The sequence below is a fragment of the Caloenas nicobarica genome, chromosome 15 (assembly GCF_036013445.1).
Source record: "Caloenas nicobarica isolate bCalNic1 chromosome 15, bCalNic1.hap1, whole genome shotgun sequence".
In the NCBI taxonomy this organism is placed as follows: domain Eukaryota; kingdom Metazoa; phylum Chordata; class Aves; order Columbiformes; family Columbidae; genus Caloenas; species Caloenas nicobarica.
In genome coordinates, this window is record NC_088259.1 from 10,132,171 (window position 1) to 10,158,236 (window position 26,066).

Sequence of the window (26,066 nt, forward strand, 5' to 3'; positions counted from 1 at the left end):
AAAGCCTGCAGCAAGGTCTAAGTACAACCCACACCAGTATACAACTCCTCTGTGTTTGGGTACCGGTGTAATTCTCTACAGATGCTGGTCTATAAACCACCGGTACTGGAGAGTCCGAGTCCTGGAGAACCGAAGCAATGCCATATCTATGTAAAATTAAAACAGAAACCTTACAGAGAACTGCTTTCTGCATGGAATGGAAATGTGGTTGAGAACACAAAAGTGAATCCACTTTTGTGAGAGCAGCCCTCTTGAGAGGTGCAAGAGCCTCGCGTTATCTCCACAAAGGCGGTTTGATATTGGCTATAGCTACAGTGTTATTAATTTATCCTCTCTTGCGAGCTCAGTAATCCTTCAGAGCAGAGTGCTGCAGCCCGGCACACTGAGGGTTTGCAATAAAATCTCACAGTTTGGGTGCAACTGCAGGAAGTGGGGATTTTGGGAGGTGATGCTCTGAGACATTTTGGGGTTTGGAGCACAAGCTCTTCAGGCAGTGGGGCTCACTTCTCCCGCAGTGTATGAGCTCTAGGGCACAGGCTCAGAATATTTTTCTGGCCTAGAAGTGAAAGACAGAAAGGCTAAAAATTGTGTGCTTCGGATCTGAAAAATTACTTTTGTTTTAGTGAAGCTGCTGTAATTTCTCAGATTCCTCCTCAGTTCCTTCCTGAGAGGTGATTCCCTGCACCCCAAGTCTCTCTAATGATCTACAGAGCAGTAAGAGTAAATTGATATAGAGTATACTTCATAATGGAGTATATTCTTCCCAACTGGTACAGGATGGCTTTGTACCCCACCGAGCTTGAGTGGGCTAATGGCTTTAATTAAGGATAGAGATGAACAAACACTTCCCAGTCTCTTTGTGCAACGACACCACTTACACCCACATTTTGGGGCTGCTTTTTAAAGAATCAGCTCATTAAGCAGATCGCACTGGGGGCATGATGCTGGGCCCGTAGCGATGGGGGATGAATGGGGGGAGATCAGTGTCCATGTGCAGATGAATTCCAGCCTCCAGCATAATGTGTCTTGCTCTGCTCTTCATCCTGAAGCCAAATCCATTTCTGCTGAGCGATGCAGCGGGAGCAGCACCAGGCGGACAGAGCAGCCAGGGGGATTGGTGGAGCATCCATCTAGTTTCCCAGGATAAAGCCCATCCTGGGTGTGTTGAGGAGAAGATAAATTTCATTTGTATTGATCAAGAACCAGTAGTTTTAAAAGCAAGCAGATGACAAGATTTGGATAGATTTTCTCTTTGGTTTTCCTCTAATTAGAGGCTCTGAGTTGACTGTAACTCTCCTCGCAGTTTGCTTTTGAGCAAGGTTCCTGTGTTTTCCTTTATTTTTGTTTTAAATCTATCTCTCTGGGCTCCAAGTTACAGCTGGAAATTGGCTTTTGTTACCTGCTGGTTGCGTGTGTCATTGGGAAATCACCTTTCATGTCACATTTTGTGCTTGGCAGTAAATCTGGAAGCCAGCGAAGGCTGCAGAGCTGCAGGAGCTGCTGCCTCTGGACTCCATCAGCGCTCGTGGGATGTCACAGGTGGGGACGATGGGACACCCTTGTGCCCAATGAGGCTTAATGCTGCTGCCAGATTCCCTCTGGGGATGCAACATCCCGGTGGCTTCAGGAATTTGGTGAGAAAGTCACCCCGCAACCCCTTCCCCACCACCCTTCACTCAAGTGAGATGGTAGCGCTCGCTCCCAGCACAGCAGAAATACGAACCTGAGCTCTGTATAGTGCCAGAGGGCCCGATCCTGCACCACTGAGGGGTTTGCTTAATTCTTCCTCTCTCGGAGACCTCTCGCTGCAGTGGAGGGAGCAGACACGACCTGTGCTCAGGCTCTGCCCTCCCGCTCCTCCTGGGCTGTGTTTTCCCTGCTGTGTTGCTCAGTGCCGGGTTTGGGATTTGGGCAGCATCCGTCCGGTGCAGGCAGCTGCTGCCACCTATGGATAAAAAAATATCCGAAATGTTCACCCCAGATACCACATTAGGACCATCCTGTCTCTGCCTGGAGCCTTTGCAGCCACACTGGGGTCAGAGCAAGAGCAGCCGTGAAACCAAACCCATGTCGTGGCCTGACACAGATGACTTGGGCATGTTTAAATTAGAAAAGGGGATGTCCTGGAATGCAATAAGCGACTTCCTTAAGCACAATATGCGAGCAGTGCATTTTACCTGTCAGCTGGAAATTGTGCTCTGCCTTTCTGGGATATATGCAGCAAAGCGACCCAAGTGCCACCAAGGCAGGAGGATGAACCGAAGTGGGATCAGTGCGGTGACGGGAGCAGCTCTGCTGTCCTCACCTGCAGCCTGTGCCAAGGGATGCAGGCATCCAAGGCATGCTGCTGTCCCATCGGGGTGACACCAGACACCGTCCCCAGCTGGCCGGGCGGCCAGAGGGCTTGGGCATTTTGTTATCACCTCCCACGTTTATTTTTAAGCCTCTGGCTCCAATTTAAAGGTATCAGCAGCATGCGCTGAGTGCAGGGCCTCAAAATACTCCCCTCTTCCTCCTCCTTCGCCTGCCTTTCTGTCCCATCATTTCTGTCTTTGTCTCCCCTGTCCAGGTCCGCATGGGCTGAAAAACCTGCTCACATTCTATATTTCATGAAATCTTCTCCTGTTCGGTGCCCTGGGCAGGGGCTGCTGCCAGGCAAACATACAGAGAGAGGAACGACATGTCAGCGCAGGGGCCTGGACAGGTTGACCTCAAAGCCAACCCCATGTAAACGGGCTCTAGAAACCTCTGGGAGACGCAGCGGGAAAACCCATCCCATCTTAACCCCACCGAGGTTAAACTGGAATGGGAATGCCTGTTTATGTGCACCGGCGTTGGCACTCAGACTTGCCATGGGATGCACGTTGTATAGACGAGGATGACCAGTGTCTGGGTGTTTTGAGCTCGTCCACTTCCAGCAGACAGTAAATGCTGAAACATGTGGGTGCAAAGCCTCTGCAAAGCCTCCAAAACTGGTGTGGAAGCAGCTGAAAGCCCAACCATGGGAAGAACGAACCCTAAGAGTGTTCACCCCTTCTATAAAGCTGCTCTTTGGAGAACACCCGCTGCCCTGCACGCTCTGATCTGCTTTTCCGATGGCCGTTGCATGAGGCCAGCACAAGGCCCTGCATTTCTGCTTTTCAGGGAAAATAACTCTATTGCTTTGCAAGGGAAAAAGGAAGAAAATAGCAATTTATAGCCAGATTTTTCTCTGGCAGGGCTTCTGGGGTGACACCAGGGCAGGCATCCCCCATGGCTGCTGTCTGCTCTGCCCAAACCGCTGCCTCCAAAGGAGACCTGATGCATTTTATAGAGACAAAAACACAAGCGCTCAGTTCACTGAACACGTTACTCACAGGAAGAAACACCCTCAGCGCGAAGGCAAATCCAGGCAGGCAGCCCGGGGTGTTCGCATCCCAGATACATACAAATTACCGGCACTGCAGATTATTTGCTTTCCCAGTCACACCATGCGGGGCCTCTTTGGAAAAAAAAGAAAAAAAAAAATCTCAATTATTATGTCTGGGCAAATGGGAATGTTGACACAGTTTAAAGAATCATGTCCTACTCTGGGGGCTGGATGGAGTGGAGGTGATGATGAAAGGGGTGGGAGGTACCTGCCTTGCATATATGCAGCCTGCCCATCCCTTCGGGGGGGTTCTATTTTCTTAAGTGACCCCAAATCATTTGGTGATTTTTTGGCGGGTAAGGAATCAAGCCGAAATAGGATGTGCAGGAATTGTTTCAGCTGGGACCTGAATTTGAAGCCAGATGGATGGAGACAAAGTGCTAAACTTCAGCTGCCCTCAAATTTTGCCTGCTTATGTCTCTTTTATTTCACATAGCTGACCATTTGAGGACAAATTGCCATATTTTCCAAGAAAATGGTTATACTCGGGCATGACAATTGAACTTAATGGTCCACAGGGACCTCATGTATTTGATGAAACCCTTTTCTCCGGGCTGGGACCTGGGCACACAGCTGTGACTTTAAGCTTCTCGGAGGCCGGGCATAAGGTGGCTTAACCGAGCCTGGATTAGCCAGGTCTGACAGCCCCCTCTCCTCCTCATGTCCCGACCTATTTATAGTCTGATGTGCCATCAGGCTCTGTTTCATTCTAGAAGTAAAGCATAGTGCACTGCCTGTTTCTCTTTTCCCTGCCTGGGAAAAGAGGTGAAAATCCCAGTTCTCTATACTGGAGAAGGAACGGAGAGAGGAGAGCTCCGAGCAGCCGAGGGACCCAGGATTTACTCCATCTCCACAAAAGCTGAAGTATCCATCAGAAAACGCAGCCTCTGCCCCACAACCCTTGCATTAAAAAAGGGGATTATTTCTTGGCAAAAACACTAAAACATGGGTGTGAAGAACGAGGGGTTTATATACCCATCTCTCCTCCATGTTACCACCCTTGATGTCCATCCCTGGCACATCCAGACCCGCTGGGTCAATCCTTTTAACTGCTGTTTTAGATTCTTCTGCTTGGAAGTTTCTTTTTATTTTTCCTGGCACTCAGTGAATTTTATGTTGTGCAAGGAATGCTGCATAAAAATAAAAGGTATCTTTCCTATCATATTTCTAAGAAAATACCAGTGAACTATAACATTTAGAAAAATACTAGAGTCTCCCTTTAAACATTAATGAGAGGCTAGTAACATTTTCATCTGCATGATAAGTTTGTAACTCTTAGACTATGAAGGTAAAAGTACCCGATTTAGCTGTTAAATTTGCTGGAAGGATGGTCTGAGCCATAAAATCGGCCTGGACTATTACATAGCTTAATTCAAAATTAGCTCTCTTTTGACCTATATTGGGCTTCAGGACACAGAAAATTTTGCATTAGCCTTGTAATTGCACAGCTGACACAGGTATAAATATTCTGACCACTACATGTTACTTTTTTATGCAAAGAAACATGCATGGTCTTACCAAAGGAGATTACTTATGGTTTCCTTGTCCTCCTAGGACTTGAACCCCATCTCCTGTTAAATGAAATTATGATAACAAACCACAGATTCTTGAGCAACCAATACACATGTTGCAGGTGCAGAAACCTATTTTGCTCCATTTGTCCCTCACTTTGCTGTTTGTTCCTAGGCTAAAGCATTTCCACCGAGGCAGAAATGTGGGTTTGCCCCGTGTGTGCCATGCAGGGACACCGCTTGTCCCCATGTGTGGGAAAAAAAAAAAGCCCTTCTGCACCACTGGCCCCAGTGGGGACAGAGCAAGAGCTGTGGCACTTGGTGGCCTTGGGCCCCTGTCCCATTCCCCTGTCCCTTCACCCACGGGCTGCCAAGGAGGACACTTGGGGCTCCAAGCCCCACTTGACCTCCATCCCTGTCACTTCCCCTGGACCAGGATAACCAGAATTTCTCCTCTATTCCAAAAAGCCCTTCCTTCCATCTTCCTCTATAATTCCTTCCTCCTCCCATCTCTCTATATCCAGTCTCTCCATCTCCCGCATCTTCATCTCATGCCTTAATCTTCCATCCCTACATCTTTATTGTCTCTCCTATCTCTCCTTCTCCCAAGGAACAAATGATAGGATGAGAGGAAACGGCCTCAAGTTGTGCCAGGAGAAGTTGAGGTTGGATCTTGGGAACAATTTCTTCCCGCAACGGGCTGTTGGGCATTGGAACAGGCTGCCCAGGGCAGTGGTGGAGTCACCATCCCTGGAGGGGTTGGACAGACGTGGAGATGAGGTTCTCAGGGACATGGGCTAGTGACAGTGTTGGGTTAATGGTTGAACTTGTCGTTCTTGAGGGTCTCTTCCAACCACAATGATTCTATGATTCCATCTTTTATCCTTTCACCTTCCTCCCAACCCTCTGTCTTCTATCCTACTGTCTCCCTCTGACCTCTGCCATCCATCCACCCATCTTGCCATCCCCCCACCTTCCACCCCTCCATCTCTCCCCTACCTCTCCATTTCTCCCACCTCTCCATTTCTCCCATGCCTCCATCTTCCTCCCATCCCTTTATCTCCCGTCCTTCCCCATCCCTCCATCTCCCACCCTTCCATTTCTCCCATCCCTCCACCTTCCCTCCCTCCCAGCTCCGCGTCCCTCCTCCCCCCCTTCCTCTCCCTCCTCCTCCTCCTCCCCCCGGCGCGCCTCCTCCTCCCCCGCCCGGTACCGCATTGCCGTAGTGCGGGGGGGTCGCTGCATTGCGCTGTCGCCGTCAATAGGTGGGCCCCTCCCGGGGAGATAAAGCCGCCGGAGCCCAAGCTGGCAGCCTCTGCTGCCCCGACCGCCGCTCCGGTAAGAGCTCCGGGACCCCCCCGGGCCGGGATGGGGGGTGGGAACCGGGATTTGGAGCGGGGAAACGGGGGTTCCTGCCCCAGGGGGTGCGGGGATTGGGTGAACCCCACCTTGTGCTGTATGGGGTGGGGGGTACCCCCGGGTAGGGAGGGAGAGGATGAGGCTGGGCCATTCCTTCATCCCGCAGGTGCCTCTGCAGGTGGGAAAGAACCTGCCGCTCCCCCCGCCCCCAGCCTTTAGCTCCTTAAAGAGAGAAAAAATAAATAAAATAAATGCCCGGTCCCCCACGCGCCTCCATATCTCCCACCCTGGGTGCTGGGGGTGCCCCCCAGGGCAGAGGGACCCGCTCCTGGGGTTTGGGCATCTCAGCGAAGCTGCAAAATGGCCAAATTCATGTTCAAGGGCAGGGAGGGACGGGGCAGCTGGAACTCTGCTGCCCAGGGAGGCTTTTCACGGGGATATTATTGCCCGCATGACTGGATTGCTATTAGAGCAGCAAACTCCTCCTGACCTCTTTTAGTTTTATGGGCAGATTCGCAAAATTGGATTTTATTAGACGTCAAATTAAAGCTCCTAATTGTGCCGGGTTTGTGTAGCAGAACCATGGTAACGCTGGGAGATGCCAGAACAGCTCCCCGGATCTATCGATCTGCGTTTTTTGCTTCCTCCTCCCGTTTCATCCAGATTCATGGCACCAAGATACAACAAACCCCGCCACTGCAGGCTCAGCCCGCGCTGCCCAGCTCTCGGCAGCCCCGCTATTTGCAGCCCTGCTTGGGGGGAGCGGGCGAGAGCTATTTTTGTCCGTCCTGTTTTGCGGACACCATGTTGTCACCCAAACTCTATGTGGCTTGGGAAGGCAGCGTGCGGGGACGGGCACCCACAGCTCCTCCCAGGGCACCCACAAGATGGAGGAAGATGCCCTCGGGTTTGGAAAGAGCGAGAAGGCGGCAGGAGCAGCCCTGAGCCGGAGGAAGGATTTTTCCGGGGAGGAAGGGCACCTTTGAGGCAGCGATGACGTAGCTCTGGGAACTGGGGGTCTCCAGGAGGGTGAGATGCTGGAAAACGTGGCGTCTCGCTGAGAGTTGGAGGCTGTACGTGGCAGCCAGAAATAGCCCGGCTGGTCTCCTCCGGGGGCGAGCTGGCTCCAGCCCATCTGGCAGAGCTGCCAGCCCAGGCCAGGCACCCCCAGCCGCGATAGGGCTCGTGGTCCAGTGGGAAGGTGGGGTGAGGGGAGGAGAAGCATCGCTGATGGGCTGGGAGGGTGCTGTCATGGGGACTCTTTTGACCCTCCTGCCTCTTTCCCCCTCGCCTCGCAGCCTCCTCAAAAACGCAGCCGCGTTCCCACAGCCCTCCCCAGCGTCACCAGCCCCGCGTAGCCCACCAGCATGGGGAAGGAGAAGACGCACATCAACATCGTCGTCATCGGGCATGTGGACTCTGGGAAATCCACCACCACCGGGCACCTCATCTACAAATGCGGGGGCATTGACAAAAGGACCATTGAGAAATTTGAGAAGGAGGCTGCCGAGGTGAGGAGCCCGTCCCCCCGCCGTGCCCCCCGCCCCACCCTCCCACCCGCAGGGATGCTCCACATTGATGCTCCACGGGCAATATTCCCCTTTTCCTGGTGCTGTCCTTCTTGTTCCTTCTCTTTCTCCCTCTGTCCCCATCTCTTTTTTCCCCCTCTGGATCTTCCCAACTCCTCTGAGCTGGGATAATTGGCTATTTGGGCGCTCTCCACCCTGTTCTCCGGAGCTGGGGGGTTCCCTGCTGAGGGCTTTTAGTGAGAACAGGGGCACAGCGAGGTCTGCAAGATGAGCTTAGGGTTCTGGAAGAGCCACAAACCGTGGTGCTTCAGGGCATGAAATTCCCTCTAAATATTGGGCGTGAGGAGGAAAACCTGGTAATCCCTCACTGGCTGGTACAGGACTCTCTGATTTTCACTCTGAAACATCTATTTCCATTGCGTGCTGGGGACAAGCATCAACTAGACCACTCGTTTGATCCATTTTGTTTAAAAATCCTATTCCTTTTTTTTTTTTTCTTCTCAAGCATGTGGTCTGGTGTGGAGCTTGATTGGTAGCCTTTAATACAGAAAAGCTGGCATGAAGCATGAGCATTTAAGTTAAAATATTTTGTTTAACTCTTATAATGGTGGCATTTGTAGCAATTTAATAGTGCATGCATTTAGCAGGCTGTCCCACACCGCCCAATATCTATAATGTGGCAAATACAGAAATTAAAGAGGATAAATAGTCCTGGGGAGAAAAATGTGAACTGGAAGCTCTCAGAAATTAACGATGGTAAATTCTAGAGAGGTGGGTGAGCCAAGAAAAGCCCGACTGTGTTATTGATAGGGCAGATCTGGTCTCAGAAGATGGCTTGTCATCATCGTTACAGGAATCTTTAATGCAGATATCCCTCGATTTTTTTTTTTTTTTTTTTTTTTTTTTTTTTTTCTAGACAACATCCCACATTTCAAGGAAAAAAAAAAAAAGGTTTATAGAGCTGCCACTCTCAATTAGACGTTTTGCTGTCTGTCTGTCTTAACCCTTTGAATATGTCAATAGCATCCAAGCTAAACCACCCATTTTCCTGCCTCACTGTCAGCCCTTTTTTCCAGCCCTTACATGAAGGGCTTTTTCCCTCGTACAAAACGATCTCTGTCCCCCCTGCTTTAAAATGATCGCTGATATCCCTCCATATATTTCCCCAATTTACCTACAGATCGCAGATAGTGTGATTAGGTTCTTGTAGATGTGATTGTGGCTGTTTTAATTGAACAGGCACTTTCACTGACTTGCCGGAATACGCGGAGACTGGGAGCTGCTATTAATAGCCTATTGACTGAGCTTCCAGACTCCATTTTCTGGTGCAGGGCTGGGGAAGGGTTTTCTTCCATTAGGTGGCATTCACAGGAAATGGAGGCCTGTGTGCACCCAAAAAGCCAACAAAAAACAAACAAGCACCAGGGTCTGATATTTTATTTTTAAGAGAAAAGAGCAAGGATTTTTATTTTTATTTATTTATTTATTTTTACTCGAGGGCAGAGGTAGCAGTATCTCCAAAAGAAGAGTTGTTCTATTTAAAAAAAAAAAAAAATCGGTGTTTGTGGTCTCCAAATAGAAAGCTGTCCCTCTGCTGGGGTTTGATGAGGGAAAATCAGGCTGTTCCTGGCACTGAACAGGGAAGGTATTGTGCAAAGCTCAATAATACCCTGTTTTTTTCAACAACAGCTCTGGGTAACTGAATATACCCCGTGAAAGGAGGGAAACTGTTGCTAAATGAAGGATCTCATTTGTCTTCGAGCTACGTATGTCGGGGGGGTTTCCACACAAAACGACTGTTTTGTGTGTGTGTGGATGCGGGTGCCTGTGATAAGGTGCTGATTCCCACTCAGCTCTTGCAGGACATCCAGGGTCTGCTCCATGCCTCAGTTTCCCCATCCAAAAATGAAGGAACAGGCTGCTGAGTGAAAAGCTGTGGGATCTGCTGATTGACTTCTGCCTGAGAATTACCCATTACTAACGCCTTGCCCAAAATGCACCATTCCTCGGTGTATCTCCACCAGCTCCAGCAAACGACCCCCCCGCCTTGCCCCCCATTTCCATGCTGGAAAGGGTTAAGCTCCTGGCTCTTTGCTCTGCCTCCTCACTAAGCCTGATGCCAGGAGGATGCTCAGCAGCAGAGATTTGATTCTGGATTTTTCCACCCTCCCAACTGCCTTTCCTGCAGGTGCGAGAGCTCCCGGCTGCCCCACGGGGATGGAGCATCACCCCTGAGACTGGGTGCCCCCTCCCAGGACGGGGGAGCAGCCCCTGGCTTTGGGATCTTGCCCGTAATCCTCCAGAGCAAGCTGCAAAGTCATCGCAGCCCTCGGCGGTTATGTAAATGGGCCGACACCGTTAATTCCTTGAGCTGGAGCGGGGGGAGCCTGGGGCAGGACGGGTTCAGATGTGATGCCGCCTTCGCCTTCTTGGTGAGGAGCATCGCTGAAGCACTGGCTGCCTGCAATCAGGCAGCGCTTCCCTCTGTAAAAGTGATTTATTATGGGCCATAATTAATTTTATGCATTGATGCTCCAAAAGAAGCTGTGGTTGCAGAGAACACGGGGATGGATGGGAGTGGGATATCACAGCTCTGTCCTTGCACAGCAATTAGAGGCCATTAAATCATCCACAATGACCTGAATTCCATTTTCCATCTTAAAAAATGCCCCTTGCATCTGAGGCCATGAGCTGATGATTGATGCACATTAACCCTTTTCTTTGGCTGATCAATGCACACAGCATGGTCACCGAGGGGTGGTCTTCTCCTGCCCCGTCTCCACGTTGGCAGGATCCCAGCCCAGACTGGGTTCACTACCACCATACTGGGGGGTGAAATCCAGCTGTCCCCAGTGCCAGGACATCAAAGGACACTGACCCAAAGGAGACAGAGGTTCACAAGTGGCATCACACTTTTACCAAGGAGTGTGCTTTATCACAGGACAGATTTACTGTAGCTGATGTCACCCAGAACGGTTTTGTGCATTACGATGTTGGCTGAGATTTTGGCCATTTGGCAACAACAGTTGGTCTGGCTGCGGCTCACAGGAGCTTTTCGTGTGAATTTGCGCACTCTGTGGCAAAAATCAATCACATTTCTATTCTGCTCATAGCAACCATCTCGCATTTCATTTTCTTTTAACCCATTCTCCTCCTACACCCCTGTCACTTGTGGGGTCACTCATGCAGCAATGACCTCTCCCACTAACCAGCTATCTCACCGATTTGGTTAATAGGTTAAAACGCAACACTAAGAAGCTTTCCACCATTGCTGTAGAGTTCTGTAGCACCATGATTTCCCGGCAGCTGTGCAGGACCATGGCGTTTCATGGAGGAGACCTCATGGGTCACTGGCTCCAGCTCCTCCCCATCCAGTCCCACTCACAAATTCACTTCACAGCTCTTCTTCCAGCTTCTCCTCCATCCAATTGAGGAATGTGTTGAGAACAATATCTCCCTTTGTCTGTATTTATTAGTAAATAGATCACTGCCATTGGATTTAGAGAATTTTGCCTTCATTGTTTGCAATGTGACCCTAGATGAGCTCGGATGTGCCCCGGAGGGTGGGTTGCCAGCACCAGTGCCATGGGCTTGGATTTCTCACCAGCTCTTTCCTTTGTGTTGGCCAGATGGGGAAGGGGTCCTTCAAATACGCCTGGGTGCTGGACAAGCTGAAGGCCGAGCGTGAGCGTGGCATCACCATTGACATCTCGCTGTGGAAGTTTGAGACCACCAAGTACTACATCACCATCATTGATGCACCTGGCCACAGGGACTTCATCAAGAACATGATCACTGGGACCTCCCAGGTGAGGAATGATGGCAGGGGCTGCTGGAGGTGGGAGGCTGAGGCTTCCCAGTGAGCCCAGAGTCATGTAGGTCCTGTTGGAGTCCTTTTGGAGGTGGGTGGTTGAGACAGAAGACATCAAATGGCATCGAGCAGGGTCAATGCAAAAGGCTGGATAGCACCAGGGGACCCAGCACACCATGGTCTTGCATCTCCCTGGGCATCTGGAAGAAAGGGCCTCCTTGGGCACAGAGAGGTGGTTTCTCTACCCTGTTCTCCCTACTTGGAGGAGGTGGGGATGAATCTGGCCTCTCTGGGAGGTGGATGCTATGACCTATAGGCCTTTGTATGAGGATGTCTCCCATATCATTTTACCCTCAGCCAGCTGAGGTATACAAGAAACGTCCAGCAATCTTTTAGACTCCATGGGTCTCCTTCCCTTTTCTCAAACCAGCTTTATTTGTCTGATAGACCACATCACATTGCCATACTCCATGGTCTACCCTTCCAGGGTAGGGCAGTTACCCCTCACGACTCTACAGGACATTCCTGCATCACCCTGTGGTTGATGGGTGCTGGATGAGCCTCTCTGGGTGCCCAGCAAGATTCCTGTTGTGATGCCAGCTGGGCTGGGCATGGCTTTCCATCAAACCCATGCAGCTTCTGGTGGGGATTCTGGGTACAAAAGTGAGCCAAGGGACACAGTTTGCATGGCTGGAGCCTCATCCGTCACCCAGGGAGGTTATTTGCAAGACTGCAGTAGGGTTTTAGATAAGGCCTTGGCCGTGCAGCTGTGGATGATCAAGGTGAGGTCCTAGTTAGAGTCATGCGATGTGGAGGGACCTATCCGGGTTTCCAGCCCACGTCGTAGAACCTTTGCACAGCTGGCAAGTCTGAAATAACAGTTAGGTGAGTTTTGAGGTAGATCAGCAGGGCTAAGGGTAGCAGCTGGCAGGAATGTATTCAAGCCAGGCTTATTTGGAGTAGTGTTCATCTGGGACTGACTCAACGCTCCCAGGAGTGTCACCAAGAGCAGAGCTCTCTGGGGACAGCAGCAGTTCATTAACTCTCTCCTCCCAGGCTGACTGCGCCGTCCTGATTGTTGCTGCTGGCGTTGGTGAATTTGAAGCCGGCATCTCCAAGAACGGGCAGACCCGTGAGCATGCCCTACTGGCTTACACCCTGGGGGTCAAGCAGCTCATCGTGGGCATCAACAAGATGGATTCCACAGAGCCCCCCTACAGCGAGAAACGCTACGATGAGATCGTCAAGGAGGTCAGCGCCTACATCAAGAAGATCGGCTACAACCCAGCCACAGTTCCCTTCGTGCCCATCTCGGGCTGGCACGGGGACAACATGCTGGAGCCCTCTCCCAATGTAAGTGTGTGTTGTGTTAGACCTTTCCCCCCATCTTGATTATTCTCATCCAAGCTGAAGCTGATCTCCATTCTCTGAAGGCCATGGGTACATTTCGTGTGTCCGTTGTGTGTAATGGCCCGTGTTGCCAGCATCGATGTGTTTGTCACGTAGCTCTGATTGCACCCAGCGAGGATGAATGGGCCACCGTTTGTGGGCACGCTGGTTGCTGTACTGTGGCCAGGCACCTCAGCAGCTAAGCACGAGCATCTCCAGATGATCTGCATGACTTTACTTCTGGGATGTGATTTGAAGGTTTCACATCATCAGTCCCATGGTGACACTAGAGCCACCCACAGCAATCGTCACTCTCAGCAGGAACATAATGTGTGGTTTTAGGGCATTGTTTTCTGAGTGAAATAGCACAATCTGGTCACAGGCTTGGATCGATTCCCACCGTGCAGCCAGGCTCCTGCATGTTGGGTAGCAGGTCCTCTTCCCCATCGGTGCCGTGTGCCACTGTGGTGGCCGCACGTCCAGCTCCGCTGCTGGGACCTCACTTCTTAAGGTGACTTTTTCCTGAGGAGGTACCAGGTTTCCCATGCCAAAACCATGGTTTCCTAGAGCATCTGTTTGGGGCTGCTTCTTGTCGAGTTGATTTTTACAATGCCTCTTGATGGTGGGGATGGTGGGGATACCGAGGCAGGGTGCTCTGGGTGAGTCCTTGCCATTATTTCATATGACAGCAGGGGAGAAAGAAAAGCTTGAAGGAGGACAGGGACTTCTTGGCAGACAAGCTGCCAATAACAGTTGTTATTCTGACACTGGGTTTTTTTGAAGAAAAAGCTATCTCAGCTTTAGACTTCTAAAGAAATTATGGGCTGGAAAGTTCTGGCCGGAGGAAGGTCCCTGCTGGCTTCTGGGTGACCTTGTGCAAGTAGCTCAGACCAGAAACCCCCAGCCATGTCTTGTGAAACCAATGGGAGATTTGATGTTTAAGGGTGGTTTAGGACTTCACCTGTGGATTACAGGTCAGGGATCTATGATGAGGGAGGTAACGTGTGAGTACAGCAGCAATCGAGGGAGGTCAGGAATCACGAGCCTGAGCTTGAGGAGTGCTGCAATGCATGAAACGCAGCTCACAGCCTTGCACGGGAAAGGGGCTGTCTTGGAAGGAAGAAATTTTTGGGGTGCATGGGAGATTCCCGTTCCCTGCAGAGCAGACCTGGGCTAAAGGTCAACTGCGGCCATACCAAACCCAACCGCATGGTTCCTGGGGGCCTCAAACCAGACAGACTCCAAATGTCAGCAGCTGCTGGGCCGGGAAGATGATCCTGAACAATTCTCCTATTAATAGGCTGCGGAGGGGAGGCACTGAGCAGGATGGGGTTCGCTGGCCCCCTTCCTCTGGATGCGTCTCAGAGAATGTTTTCAATGTGATGGGCTGCCTGAGAGAAGGCAGGAGCTGAAATAACTCACCGCTCTGCTGTAAGGAGACAACTGCCTCTAGGGTGGGTCCCTAGGAGCTCCCTGAGGTGGGGAACTGTGAGGAAAACCTGGCCAGAGGTCTGGATCAGCATGAGCTTTGCTGGAGAGGGTGCAGGGTCCTCCCCATGCTGTGGTCCCCAGGAGGTCACCGTCCTGCCTTTGCCAGGACACCGGCTTGGGACAGGCTCCTCTTTCCCATCTTGCACCCCATCTAGGAAAGCTGGAACAGGAAGCTAGAGTAGATATCTGTCCTCTCGTTCCTCATCTGAAAAAGCTCTGATTTTTTTCACTCGCAGTTTCTGGCAGTGTTTCACCGAAGCACAAGGCAGTCAAGTGACTTGTCTGTCTGTCAAGGGACTTATCAGAAAGCGGGGATTAGAGCCATGGCATTCCAGCAGCTCCTGTCACCTCTGGGCAAGGGAGGTGAGGTGGGACGTCGGACTGGAGCCAGCTCTGCATGGAAAACTCTAGCCCATGTCCCTGTTCCATAGCAGCCCAAGGCCAAGTGCGAAAAATGATGGCTGAACTGTGTTTACATCAAAATTTGACATTTGAGAGGTTTTTGGCAAATGGGCTTTTACATGAAGCCAGCTTTCTGTTGCTGCAGCTGGCAGAATTGGGCCACTCTATGTGATTTGGGAGATTTTTTGCCCTGTGGGATACTGCAACCCAAACATGCCCGATCTGCGGTGCAAGGGGACATGGTGGCCCAGGGCTGCAGCCTCAGTGTTATGGGGCATGGGGTGGATGTGTTGGGATGCTCAGGGACCGAGTAAAATCAGAGAAAGGTGACTGCTCTGTAATATGCACATGGGGTGCAAAAGCATTGGAGCTCAGTTGTTATTTAGGGAGCTTGAGCCTGCAGTTTAGCCTGGCTGGCTGCGGGCTTTGGTCAGATCCTGCTTCTGCCAAAGGAGTGATGGAATAGAAATTGCTCTTTGGGAGACAGATTTGGGGAATACATAAGAGGTGTTTTACTTGGGTGGCCTTAGGAGGCAGCAAAACCCATGGTTTGTGGATGCTTTTCACCCTGGGGCCATGCCAAGGTTTCACAGAGTGGATTTGCTCCCAGAAGGGGTCAAAGTGCATCTTTATCTGATTCTTGGGATGTCAGAAGTTTTCTGGATAAAGCATCAAAAGGAAAAAGGGTGGCTCTGAGAGCCAGGCAGCACAGGGCAGAGGTTGCCATGTCTCCAGTCCCCGAGCCGTACAAGGGCAGAGGGATGGGAGCTGTGGGGACATGAAGGTCTGAGTCACCCTGTGCATCACATGCGGCTCCGTCACTGACTGGATGGATTTATCATTTCGATGAGCTGTTAGCCTGGCGCTGGCACTGGCTGCATGGTCTGGAAGGATCCCTCTGCAAGAGTGTCCCCAGGCTTCTCCTGTCACTGTCACCAAGGAGGGCAGTTGGTGTTGGACATGACCCTCCAAGGGATGCTGATGGGGATGCGTTCGATGCAGGCTGAATTCCATAGATGGACGCAGCTCTTCCCCTCTCCTTCCCAAAAGTGGTGCAGACTGCGGCATGGGAAACCAGCCTTGGCATAGCCAAGTCCTCCAGGGATGGTGTGAAACTGGGGACGCTTTGGGCGTCCTGTTTCACCCCCAGCCCCATGCCTGATGCACCGTGCCACTGGTGTTGGTACCTAAGGGAAAAGCCACATCCATAGCACGTGTGATGGAACTGGGGCATTTTACAGCTGAGTGGGAAAATATTGTCTAAACCTCTCTGTGTGAAAGGCAAATGATCTTGCAGACTCTGATCTCTGTTGTATCAGGGTTGTTTCAGACCCAGGACTGAATTTTTCTCACCAGCAAGCCCTACAGCTTCCAGATGTGCAGCATCACCCTGAGAAAGCACTGTGAGTCCCTGCATCAAACCCTGGCCTCTGCTGAGCACTTTTCCCTACCTCTCTGCCTCTTTTCTCACCAATTTTAGCTTCAAGAGGCAGGAGCAGAGAGCATCTGTGAAAAATGATCCTGCCCCTCAGCAGCCCTAGTGCAAGCGCCAGGTTTCCAGCATCCTCCCAAGCCAGGGTTTAAAAACCAAACACTGGAGGGGTGATACCAGGAGGGAGCAGGGAGAAGGGTCTGGCTGGGGCTCACCTTGAAGAAACTCAGTTCCCAGGAGTGAAGGTTGGGTGCTTTGTAGCTGGGACTTGGCTGCAGACCTTGTGGTGCCTGTGCTGGAGAAACCTTTGCTGGAGGGCAGGCAATATTCCAGCAGCTGGTGCAGCACCCGTGGGTTGGAAATGGGGGCTGTGAGTTTGGTGGTTTTAACCACTTCCATCCTTTTTCTCCCGTTAATGAATATTTTGCATGTTTCCAGGACAGAGTGGGGAGATTGAGCAAGGGGTTGCAGATAATCATGCAGGGATGGTGAAGTAGAAAGAGCTCCTCATCCCTGAGGTAAAGCCAAGACATAGCTGGACTGACTCCATGAAGGTTGTCGTGGTGGAACATCTCTGGGGGATCACCTCGGGATGCTGAGGTCAGGCACACTCAGTGCATGCTGTTGCTGCTCTCTTTCCAGATGCCTTGGTTCAAAGGCTGGAAGGTGGAGCGCAAGGAAGGCAATGCCAGCGGGGTATCCCTCTTGGAGGCCCTGGACACCATCCTGCCTCCGACCCGCCCCACAGATAAACCCCTGCGCCTGCCCCTCCAGGACGTCTACAAGATCGGAGGTGAGCAAAAACCTTGCCACTGTCCCTCCTCCCACTGCTTTAACCAGAGCCTTCGTTCTCTGGGGATTTGGGAATGACATTTCCAGGCGTTGGGGAACTGAAGGGATTGGACTGTGAAAACTTGAGATAACGCTGGGGAGAAGGGTATTAATTCCAGGGCAAAGGTTCCATTGACATACCCAAGGGTGCCTGAGGACTGGGGAGGAGCAGCAGGTTTGTGAGCTCTTCCCAAGGAAATGGTGATGCCAAAACGGCTGTAGATTTGGGTGCCCCAGAGGTCACAGCTGGCAGGACAAGTTGGAGGCAGCAAAAATGTGCTGCGGCACGGATGAGGGACAAGGCCAGCGGGAAGAGCCACCCGTGAGGCTGGTGTGTGCCAGCTTGGCCACAGTCTGCCCGTGCTTCCCAAATGTTGGTGTCCATCACCAGCACCTCCATCTGCCGAGCTGGGCTGCAATGCCAGCCATGTAGGGAACGTTTCGGCTGGCGCGTCTCCTGTCCCCTCTGTGATGGGGACACTTTTCTGAGCTATAAATACCCCTGAGTGCTGGCAGCAGCGGGCAGCCCTGCTGACTCCCCGGCTGCCGGATCAGGCAGGTGTAGCCGTTTCCAGCCCTTTTCCACGATTTCCCAAGGACACGTGTGCTGTAGACACCAGGCAGGGATTGAACATGGGTTTTATTATAGCAGGCTTTTGAATGCAGTCTTTTATTTCTAATGGAGATGAAAGACAGCGAGCAGGTCTGTGTCCTCCCCTAGCTCAGCTGGGGGAAAGGCAGATATGGTTTTACCATTAGGCCGGTCCTTAGAGAGCAGAGACACCGTGGGAAGAGGGGAGGTGGAGAAGCAAACAGATCTAGCCAACCTCCCCAACCTCTTTTCAAGGTTGTTTCTCTTAATGATTATTCACCTCACTCCAAAGGTGAGTTTTCCCAAAGTCTCCTGATGACATGGGGTGTAAAACATCCCCTTTGTTTAATTAGCCACCCTCATTCGCTGGCAGAGCTGGGCCTTATCCCATGGTGCTGGTGTCTCCATCAGAGATGTAGAGCATGTTCTACACATGCTACGATGTGCCCAGTGCCCATGCAGGAGATGCCATAGCTCCTACAAAGGAAGAGCTTTCAGCGCACATGGATTGCTCATGGCCTTCTGATCATGACATTACTCCTTTTTTATGAAGCATTGGATAGAAAAGGTGGACTCATGGTATTTTTCAAGACCTTAATGTTGATCTCGCAGCTAAAAACTGGGTTTTTAGGGGGGAAAGAAGTAAGCATGGTCTTTGGTACGAACCACTGGAGATGTCTTGCTTTTGCTGCAGACAGGTTCTGGCTACAGGTTACATTTTGCTCTGCTCTGTCCTTGTTTCCACAGGGATTGGCACAGTCCCTGTGGGCCGAGTGGAGACCGGCATCCTGCGGCCCGGCATGGTGGTCACCTTCGCACCTGTGAACATCACCACTGAGGTGAAGTCCGTGGAGATGCACCATGAGGCCCTGAGTGAGGCTCTGCCCGGGGACAACGTCGGCTTCAACGTGAAGAATGTCTCCGTCAAGGACATCCGCCGCGGGAACGTCTGCGGGGACAGCAAGTCGGACCCACCGCAGGAAGCAGCGCAGTTCACATCTCAGGTGAGCAAAGCTGCTGGTGCCACCACGCATGGTTTGTCACCGTCCTCCGGCTCCCAGCCTTGCCCTGACACCGCTCTGTTCCCCAGGTGATCATCCTGAACCACCCTGGCCAGATCAGCGCTGGCTACTCGCCTGTCATCGACTGCCACACCGCACACATCGCCTGCAAGTTCGCTGAGCTGAAGGAGAAGATTGACCGACGATCCGGCAAGAAGCTGGAGGACAATCCCAAGTCCCTGAAATCGGGCGATGCGGCCATCGTGGAGATGATCCCTGGCAAGCCGATGTGTGTGGAGAGCTTCTCCCAGTACCCACCCCTCGGTAAGGGAACGGCTCTTTTGTGGTCTCCCGAAGAGGAGCATGGAGACTCTGTGGGTGTAGAGCTCACACCAGATGTGCTGAGCCTCTTCCAGTTAAACTGGGGAGGGAGCTGAGCACTTTTTCTTGCTCCCAAATGTGTTGAGGGTGTGAAATCTGATGCATGAACTGTGTCAGGGCTGGTGGGGTGGGACAGGTTCTCTGCTGAGCTGGGTGGCTGTTCCCAAAGGCATGGCTGGATTTTCCCTCTGGGAGCAAGAAGATCTTTCCTTCCAGGTTACTAAACCCTGATAGTTTCTGGATGCAGAAACATTTTTCAGCGTCCCCATCTCTGCCCTAAAACAGAGCTGATCAGGAGAAGAAGGAAGTTTGCTCAGCAGAGGTCACCTTATAAAGCAGAGAAGTGCCATGCTTTCCATGGATGGTGTTGCATGTCTGGAAGCTTTAGCAACACCAGGAGCTTGCAGCGCAGATGTGATTTAAGTTTAATAAATAGTCATTTAAACAGAGGAGCATCAGGGCTGGCTTGGCAGTCAGAGCAAGGGTTGAAGGCTCAGGGCTCATTCCTGCAGGAACCTGCTCCAAGGGCAGGGGTGACAAATGGCACCACGAGAGGTGGGTGTAGATCCCACCATCACCCACCCAGAAGATCTCAGGCCTAGTGGGGGCCAAGTGGCCGCGTTTCGCTCATGTCCCCTCCTCTCTCCACCCCTCAGGCCGCTTCGCTGTCCGTGACATGCGGCAGACTGTGGCTGTGGGCGTCATCAAGAACGTGGAGAAGAAAAGCGGTGGGGCCGGTAAAGTCACCAAGTCTGCCCAGAAGGCCCAGAAGGCTGGCAAATGAATTGTGGACTCCCAGTGCATCGCGCAGAAACCATCCCTGACACCAGGACGCTGCCACCGTCTCCCCCAGGCGCATGTGTGCACATCAGCTTGTAAGAGTTTATATGTCAACGACTGGATGCTCACCATTAAGGTCCAGTGGAAATTCTTTAAAAGGAAAAGCATGTTCCAGCGTTTGTGAGGCTTCATGTTAATTTTACCAATAAAACTGGTACAACATCCACAGTGGAAAAAAAAAATAACAAACAAACAAAATACCCCAAAAAACAAACTAAACCAACCAACCCAAAAGGTGCGGAGCTCTGTGTGTGCGTCTGTCATTAAGAAGGGCTGGTTTTGGTGGGTTTCCTGTAGTCCCACTTAGAGCAGATGGTGGAGACAGGCACAGATGAGGCTGGAGTGGAAATTTGGAGGGTTTGGAGAAATGAGGAGAGTTTGGCACCTGTATTCAGGGTGTCACCCAGTGCACAGCTCTTGCCTTTTGACTGATGCAGATGTCCAGTCTGATTTCCCCAGCCAGGGGCTGCTCTTACAGCAGCCTGGGTTTTGATACTATCCTTAACCTGCTCAACTTTCTAATATCAACTATCAGGGCCATTATTATATTTTTTTTCCATGCAACATAAGATTAAGTTAAATCCCTAAATTTATGCCTTTTGAAGAGAGAAAACAGCATGCCCCATGCCTCCTGGCAGGATTGCTCTTATTCTTTATAATACCCCATCATTTTGGGAGAAGCGTCCAAAGCTGCCTTCTCTCTACACCTTGCTTTGCCTCACACATGACGGATCCCCCAGCCCTTTCCAAACAACACGACAGGAACATTTCTCCCCAACTGAAGCCATGTGCTGGAGCCCAGACTCCTAAGAAGCCCCAAAACTTATGGTCTTCACCCAGGATGGTGTCTTGGCTCACCTTGCAGCCTGGGTCGAGGTCTGCACTTCTCCCCACCCCACCCAGTATCAGCTGCCCCAATCCAGAGGGGTTTGAGTGTTTAGGACTGACCAAAATCCAAGAGCCGGGTGCTTGAAGGGGGAGCAAGTGGGAAGACCAAGCGTGAGGATGAGTGGGGGGTGGTACGGTGGGGCAGGGAGGTGGAGGGAGGAGGTGTGAGGGTGCTTCTGGGGACATTTCCTCCTCAAAGGTGGGGTTAGCAGCCTGCTGGGGCGTCCTGAGCTTGTCTGTGTGCCTGGCTCAGATTTTAGGAGATGCCAGAGTGTCGGGAGCAGATGCCATGCATGGGCTCAGCATCATGCAAGGTCCTTGCCCAGAGAGCTCCAGAGGCACAAACGTCATTACTGTTTGTGTTGCAGGAGCCCTTAATGATCCTAATTAACATGTGACACTCCACAGCGCGAAGTGCCCCAGGCAGAGCCTCAAGGAGCTGGCACCAAGCTGAATTACAGAGAGTATGGCATGAAGCCCCTGTCACCTGTTCCCCCAACACTGTCCCCATCCCATGTCCCAGCTGACAGCAGATGGACACGTACCAGCTCACTGAACCGTGTTCCCAAAAAGGTGCGCACAGGCCGCCAAGGCTCCTCACCCCTCTTTGCACCCCCAGCATCATCCAGAGAAACCAATTTGATGCCCAAGGTCCTAGCAGCATTTGGGCTTTATGAAGTGCTGTCTCCTTGGCTTGCCACAAATTGGAAAGGGACCTAGGAATCCCTCCAGGCACAGCAGGACTGCAGGAGAAGGCTCTTTTCCCACTGATGGTTTAACCTCATCTTCCAGCTCCTCCTGCATTTCCCAGCTCCCAAGGCATGTTGTTCTTGAGCCAGCATGGTAGACTTGTGCCCCTTCCTGGGTATTTCCAAGCAGGGCAGGAGAGCATCATCATCTGCATGTTTTTGCTTCATCCTTAAATGGAGCAGGAAGAGGAATCCTTTTGGGAACATCCCTCCCAAGCTGCTCAGGAACCTCCAGCTCTCTGGTCTCCAGAGGAAGCCAGTCCCTGGCACAGCAGGAATGGGGACAACCTTGGGGTCAGGTGAGACACAGAGAAGAGCAGGTACCAAGTCTGCACCTGGTCCTCTATAGCTATTTTAAAAGCAAAAACTAGTTTGACAAAGCCACAGCTGTGTTTCCATAGAAATATGCCAGGGGAGCTGTGAAAGATGCTCTGGGAGCGATGCACAAGTGGTGCAGTAATTAACGGTGTAGCTGCAGAAAAGGAAAAATATAAAACCCAGAGGATTTAACTCAAACTTGCTCATGGCTTGAAGCAGGTTCAAATTTTCAGCCTGATTTCAGTGCGGTTCGTACCGCGGTTAATCTGCAGAGTCTGAAAGAAGACACAGGCCCTGAAGTGAGACGTCTGCAGCTGCAGCATCCCCCATTTTAGGAGGTTTGTGTCAGGCTCTGTAGGGAGCCAGAATAAACAGAAATGGTCTAATTTAGACCCACTTCAAAGCATGAGGTTCAAAAAAAAAAGAAAAATCAAACATGCTGAATTTCTGGGGATCTCAAATCAAAACCAAATGAAGCCACGGCCTTCCTACACCCAAACCTTGGGTTTGAAGACTCAGCATGAATCTGAGTTTTGGGACTGGGTCCATGACCTGCCACGTGCAAGCCCTGGTCTGACCTTGCAGGGCTCTGGGAATGATGCTTGGTTTGGGGTAGGTGACCCATTTTGGTTTTCTACCATAAATATAACCAACCCAAGATCACCCTGAACTGGGTCACAGATGGCTTTTGGCAAACCTTGCAGCCAACTCGAGTCGATTCGAGACCCATCAACACCCTGGGAAAGCAGGCGGGTGTCGTGTGGCCTGTGGCAGGTGATATATAGGGCTGTGCTGGTGAGATGCATTTTAAATCCCTGACTTCTCCTCTGATTCCTCCCCACCATGGCCAGGTGTGCTGAGACCTCACAACCAAGAACTGAGAGGCATTTTTTCCTAGTAACTTTTTTTTTTTAGGCATTTTTCATCACTGTCCTCCCTGCAGGTACCGCAGTGATGCTTCCCCTCTGTAGCAGTCTCAGCGATGCCATCTCGTGGAAAGTGGGACAAAGTCCTTCTGGAGCAGCTGCCAAGGAGAAGAAATCCAGCCCTGTGTCCCACCTCCACAAAGCCTGGCCCTGGCAAGCAGCATGTCCATGGCAAAGTGAAGGGTACAGCCTCGGCAGCTGCAAAATGCTTATCGGTGTTTCTTTGGAGACCAGAGTTTGCAAATGTGATTATATTACCTGAAATTTAAAGCTCATGGGGGGAAAATTACTAGAGGTTGCAGGAAAGTCAAAGAACATAAGGGATGATTCTTCTCTAGAGCAGCTGATCAGCTCTTCAAGAGGGTGTTTGAGAAACCAAAGGGTCTGGAAGACAAGAGGAGAGGGAGGTGCAGGGGAGGCTGGATGTGGACCAGCATCCAGTTTCCAAATGGGACATCATCTCCAAGATGCAATCACACCCCATGAACAGCACAGCCCTGGTGCCTCGTTGGGATTTTCTGATGGAGAAGGGAAGACCCCGTGGATGAGACCATCCTCCCCAGCCTGGTGCTGTCTGCACTAGTGGCACCCACTGAGGAACGAGTAACTTCTCCTTTCCCACCTCCACCCCATGGGCCTTGCACCCGGCTGTGCACTGTTAATAATTTAAAATAAGTTTCCTTAATCCATTGGAGCTGATTGGCCAAGTCAGCAGGCACTTTGGGCTGCTCTAAAAAATTTATAAGGCTCTTGCAAGACTGCAAGTGGAATCCAAGCTGCAGATGCTGAGCTGGGTTAATTTGAGCCCTTCTGCACTTGGAGGCGAGTTAAAGCATCAGCCGCAACCCCTCGTCTGCCCGGGCACATCCCTATGGAGCATTGCGTGGCAGCTTGGATGCAGGAGAAAGCCTCTCCAGTTAAGGCAGCTCCTTTCCCATTGCTCCCTTAATCTGTCACCAGTCTCCCAGTATGTTTGTTGAACCTTAACCCCATGCAGGCAGCGAGGTCCTGGCCGTCTCTTCTTGACTCAAAAGCCATGATGACATCTGGAGCACCTCAATAGCATTTGAAAACACACCCAACTATAGGAGAAGAGCAAGAGGAGATCTCTTGACCTTCCATCGTGTTTCTGCTACCTTGGAAGCCGGTGCCACAGCTGCCAGGGAGGCTAAGGTGCACTCCAGCCCTCTGAACACCAGCATCACCGGAGGACATCACCCAGGTGGGTCCTGCCATCACCTGCTGCTGATGGAGATGCTGAACCACCTATAGCAGAAGTGGGAATGATGCAGATAGAGTGTGAAATCCATGATTACGTGATCTCAGAGAGTGAGTTCATCACTGACCAACATCTTTGCCCGGGGCCTGTGTCCCAACAGCAGCCACTCACCTTTTCCTTGGGCAGTTTCACGTCATGTTTCATCCTGCAAAGCTGTGCTCTGTTTGGCATTTTATAACCTGCCGAGGACCAAACCTGAAAAGTTTTTACTCATTTCCTTTAACCACTTCCCTCTGCATCCCCTCATTTGAGATCCACATTTTCAGTGTGAACCTGGGGTGTGTTTGCGTCCGGGGTAGCACAAAGCAGCGGCTCTAGCTGGGGCAATGCACCGTGCCCCATCCTCCTCTTGGCCTGTGCCTTCACCCCATGCAGAAATATTGCTGATCCAAGGCAGAAACCTGAGTCGTAACACAGCCTGAGGCCGAGATCCCGGCCAGACACCCCCTCCGGTCTCCAAGCGCTCTGTTATCATTTAGCCACAGCTACGTACAGGTGCTGCAGCATCCTCAAATAATTCATTTCAGCTCTGTTCACAAACATTCCTTCCATGTGTCAGGCTGCCTGCACATTTAGGATGGCCTGGTTTTGCCTGGTCTGAATGATTTCTAATCACCCCTTGTCTGGCACTGTTTTCATGCCTTTTATCTGCTAAATGCTTTTTTGCAATCCTGGCCAGCTGCAGTGAGTGTCTGCCCGCCGAGCACTTAGGAGTGATGAGTCTGGAAGCAGCCAGTCTTCGGGATGGGCCTGCAAGAAGGGGAAAGAGTGGAGGATGATCCCCAAATATCATTTCTGCGGGGACATGATGGGTTTGACAGCAGCTCCTTAGCAAAGGCTGCAGGTTTCTGAGCTGGTGTTTTGATGTGGAGTGGGAGTACGGGGGGATGTGAAGCCTGTGCCAGCCTCTGCTTACACATCAGCGCGATGGGAAGATCCTCTCCAATGTGCACCAGCTCCAAGGACACAGTGTGGAATTCTCCTCCAGCACCGACCTGAAGGACCACGGTGATGAGCGAGGGCAGCTCGTGCCAGGCGGGAGAAGGCTGTGATTAATGGAGCTGCACCAGCATCTTGGATGCTCTGAGCGGTTCCCATTAGAGCAATTGCTGTGAGGGAAGCGGGTGGCAGCAGCTCAATACATTTGGTGCCAGCTCAGGAAGCTGGTGGAGGGGCTGGAACACTAGTGTGATGGGAGCGGCTGAGCGAGCTGGGGGGTTCAGCTGGAGAACAGGAGCTGAGGGGAGACCTTCTGATCTCTGAACTGCCTGGAAGGAGCTTGGAGCCAGGGGGGGTCGGGCTCTGCTCCCCAGGAACAAGCGCCAGGACCAGAGGAAACGGCCTCAAGTTGCACCAGGGGAGGTTGAGGTTGGATCTTGGGAACAATTTCTCCCCCAAAGGGCTGTCGGGCATTGGAACAGGCTGCCCAGGGCAGTGGTGGAGTCACCATCCCTGGAGGGGTTGGACAGACGTGGAGATGAGGTTCTCAGGGACATGGGGCAGTGCCAGGGGTGGGGAAACAGTTGGACTTGATCATTTTGAGTGTCTCAACCAAAATGAGTTTATGAATCTCTGATTCTAAGACATCTCTGGCCATAGATCTCCATGGGGACCACAGGAAATGTGCAGAAGGGGGACAGGGAGGGGTGGAGGTGACATCCCTCTTGCAGGGTGGCCCTGGCAGCTGAGCCGTTGCAGCAGACAGCTCGCTGTCAGGCTACCAGCACAGCTCATTCCTCAAACCACCCCCCCACCAACTCTGCCTGCTGTCTGCGCACGCAGGAGAGTACACGGAGATGCTGAAGGAGATGTTTTGCAGGCACGGCCAGAGCGTCCGGATACCCAGAGGACGGGAACATCCTTTGGACCGCTGCGCGCAAGACAAATTTACAAGAACAAAACAGGGGCTGCATGAAAATAAGGCTGGA

General features: G+C 51.7%; 1 protein-coding gene and 1 long non-coding RNA gene across 2 annotated transcripts; one reads left to right on the forward strand and one right to left on the reverse strand.

Moving 5' to 3' along the window:
- Positions 1–821: 821 nt before the first annotated feature.
- Positions 822–6,195, reverse strand: LOC135994729 (uncharacterized). The gene is made up of 4 exons (XR_010607037.1): positions 6,134–6,195; positions 3,357–3,481; positions 1,724–1,945; positions 822–1,155 (listed from the first exon to the last, which is right to left on the reverse strand). It is a non-coding gene; the product is annotated as an uncharacterized LOC135994729 (long non-coding RNA).
- EEF1A2 (eukaryotic translation elongation factor 1 alpha 2) lies at positions 6,170–20,142 on the forward strand. Its single transcript, XM_065645534.1, has 8 exons — positions 6,170–6,258; positions 7,578–7,790; positions 11,438–11,617; positions 12,676–12,972; positions 16,976–17,126; positions 18,504–18,760; positions 18,847–19,081; positions 19,795–20,142. The coding sequence occupies exons 2-8, from the start codon at positions 7,647–7,649 to the stop codon at positions 19,920–19,922; spliced, it is 1,392 nt and encodes a 463-aa protein (XP_065501606.1). The 5' UTR covers positions 6,170–6,258; positions 7,578–7,646; the 3' UTR covers positions 19,923–20,142.
- The last annotated feature ends 5,924 nt before the right edge of the window (positions 20,143–26,066 follow it).

Bases quoted from the DNA above. Each gene is read 5' to 3' on its own strand.
- EEF1A2 (XM_065645534.1), top strand. From the start codon at position 7,647: ATGGGGAAGGAGAAGACGCACATCAACATCGTCGTCATCGGGCATGTG. The intron at 11,618-12,675 runs GTGAGGAATGAT...CTCTCCTCCCAG, and splicing joins TGATCACTGGGACCTCCCAG to GCTGACTGCGCCGTCCTGAT. The intron at 19,082-19,794 runs GTAAGGGAACGG...TCCACCCCTCAG, and splicing joins CTCCCAGTACCCACCCCTCG to GCCGCTTCGCTGTCCGTGAC.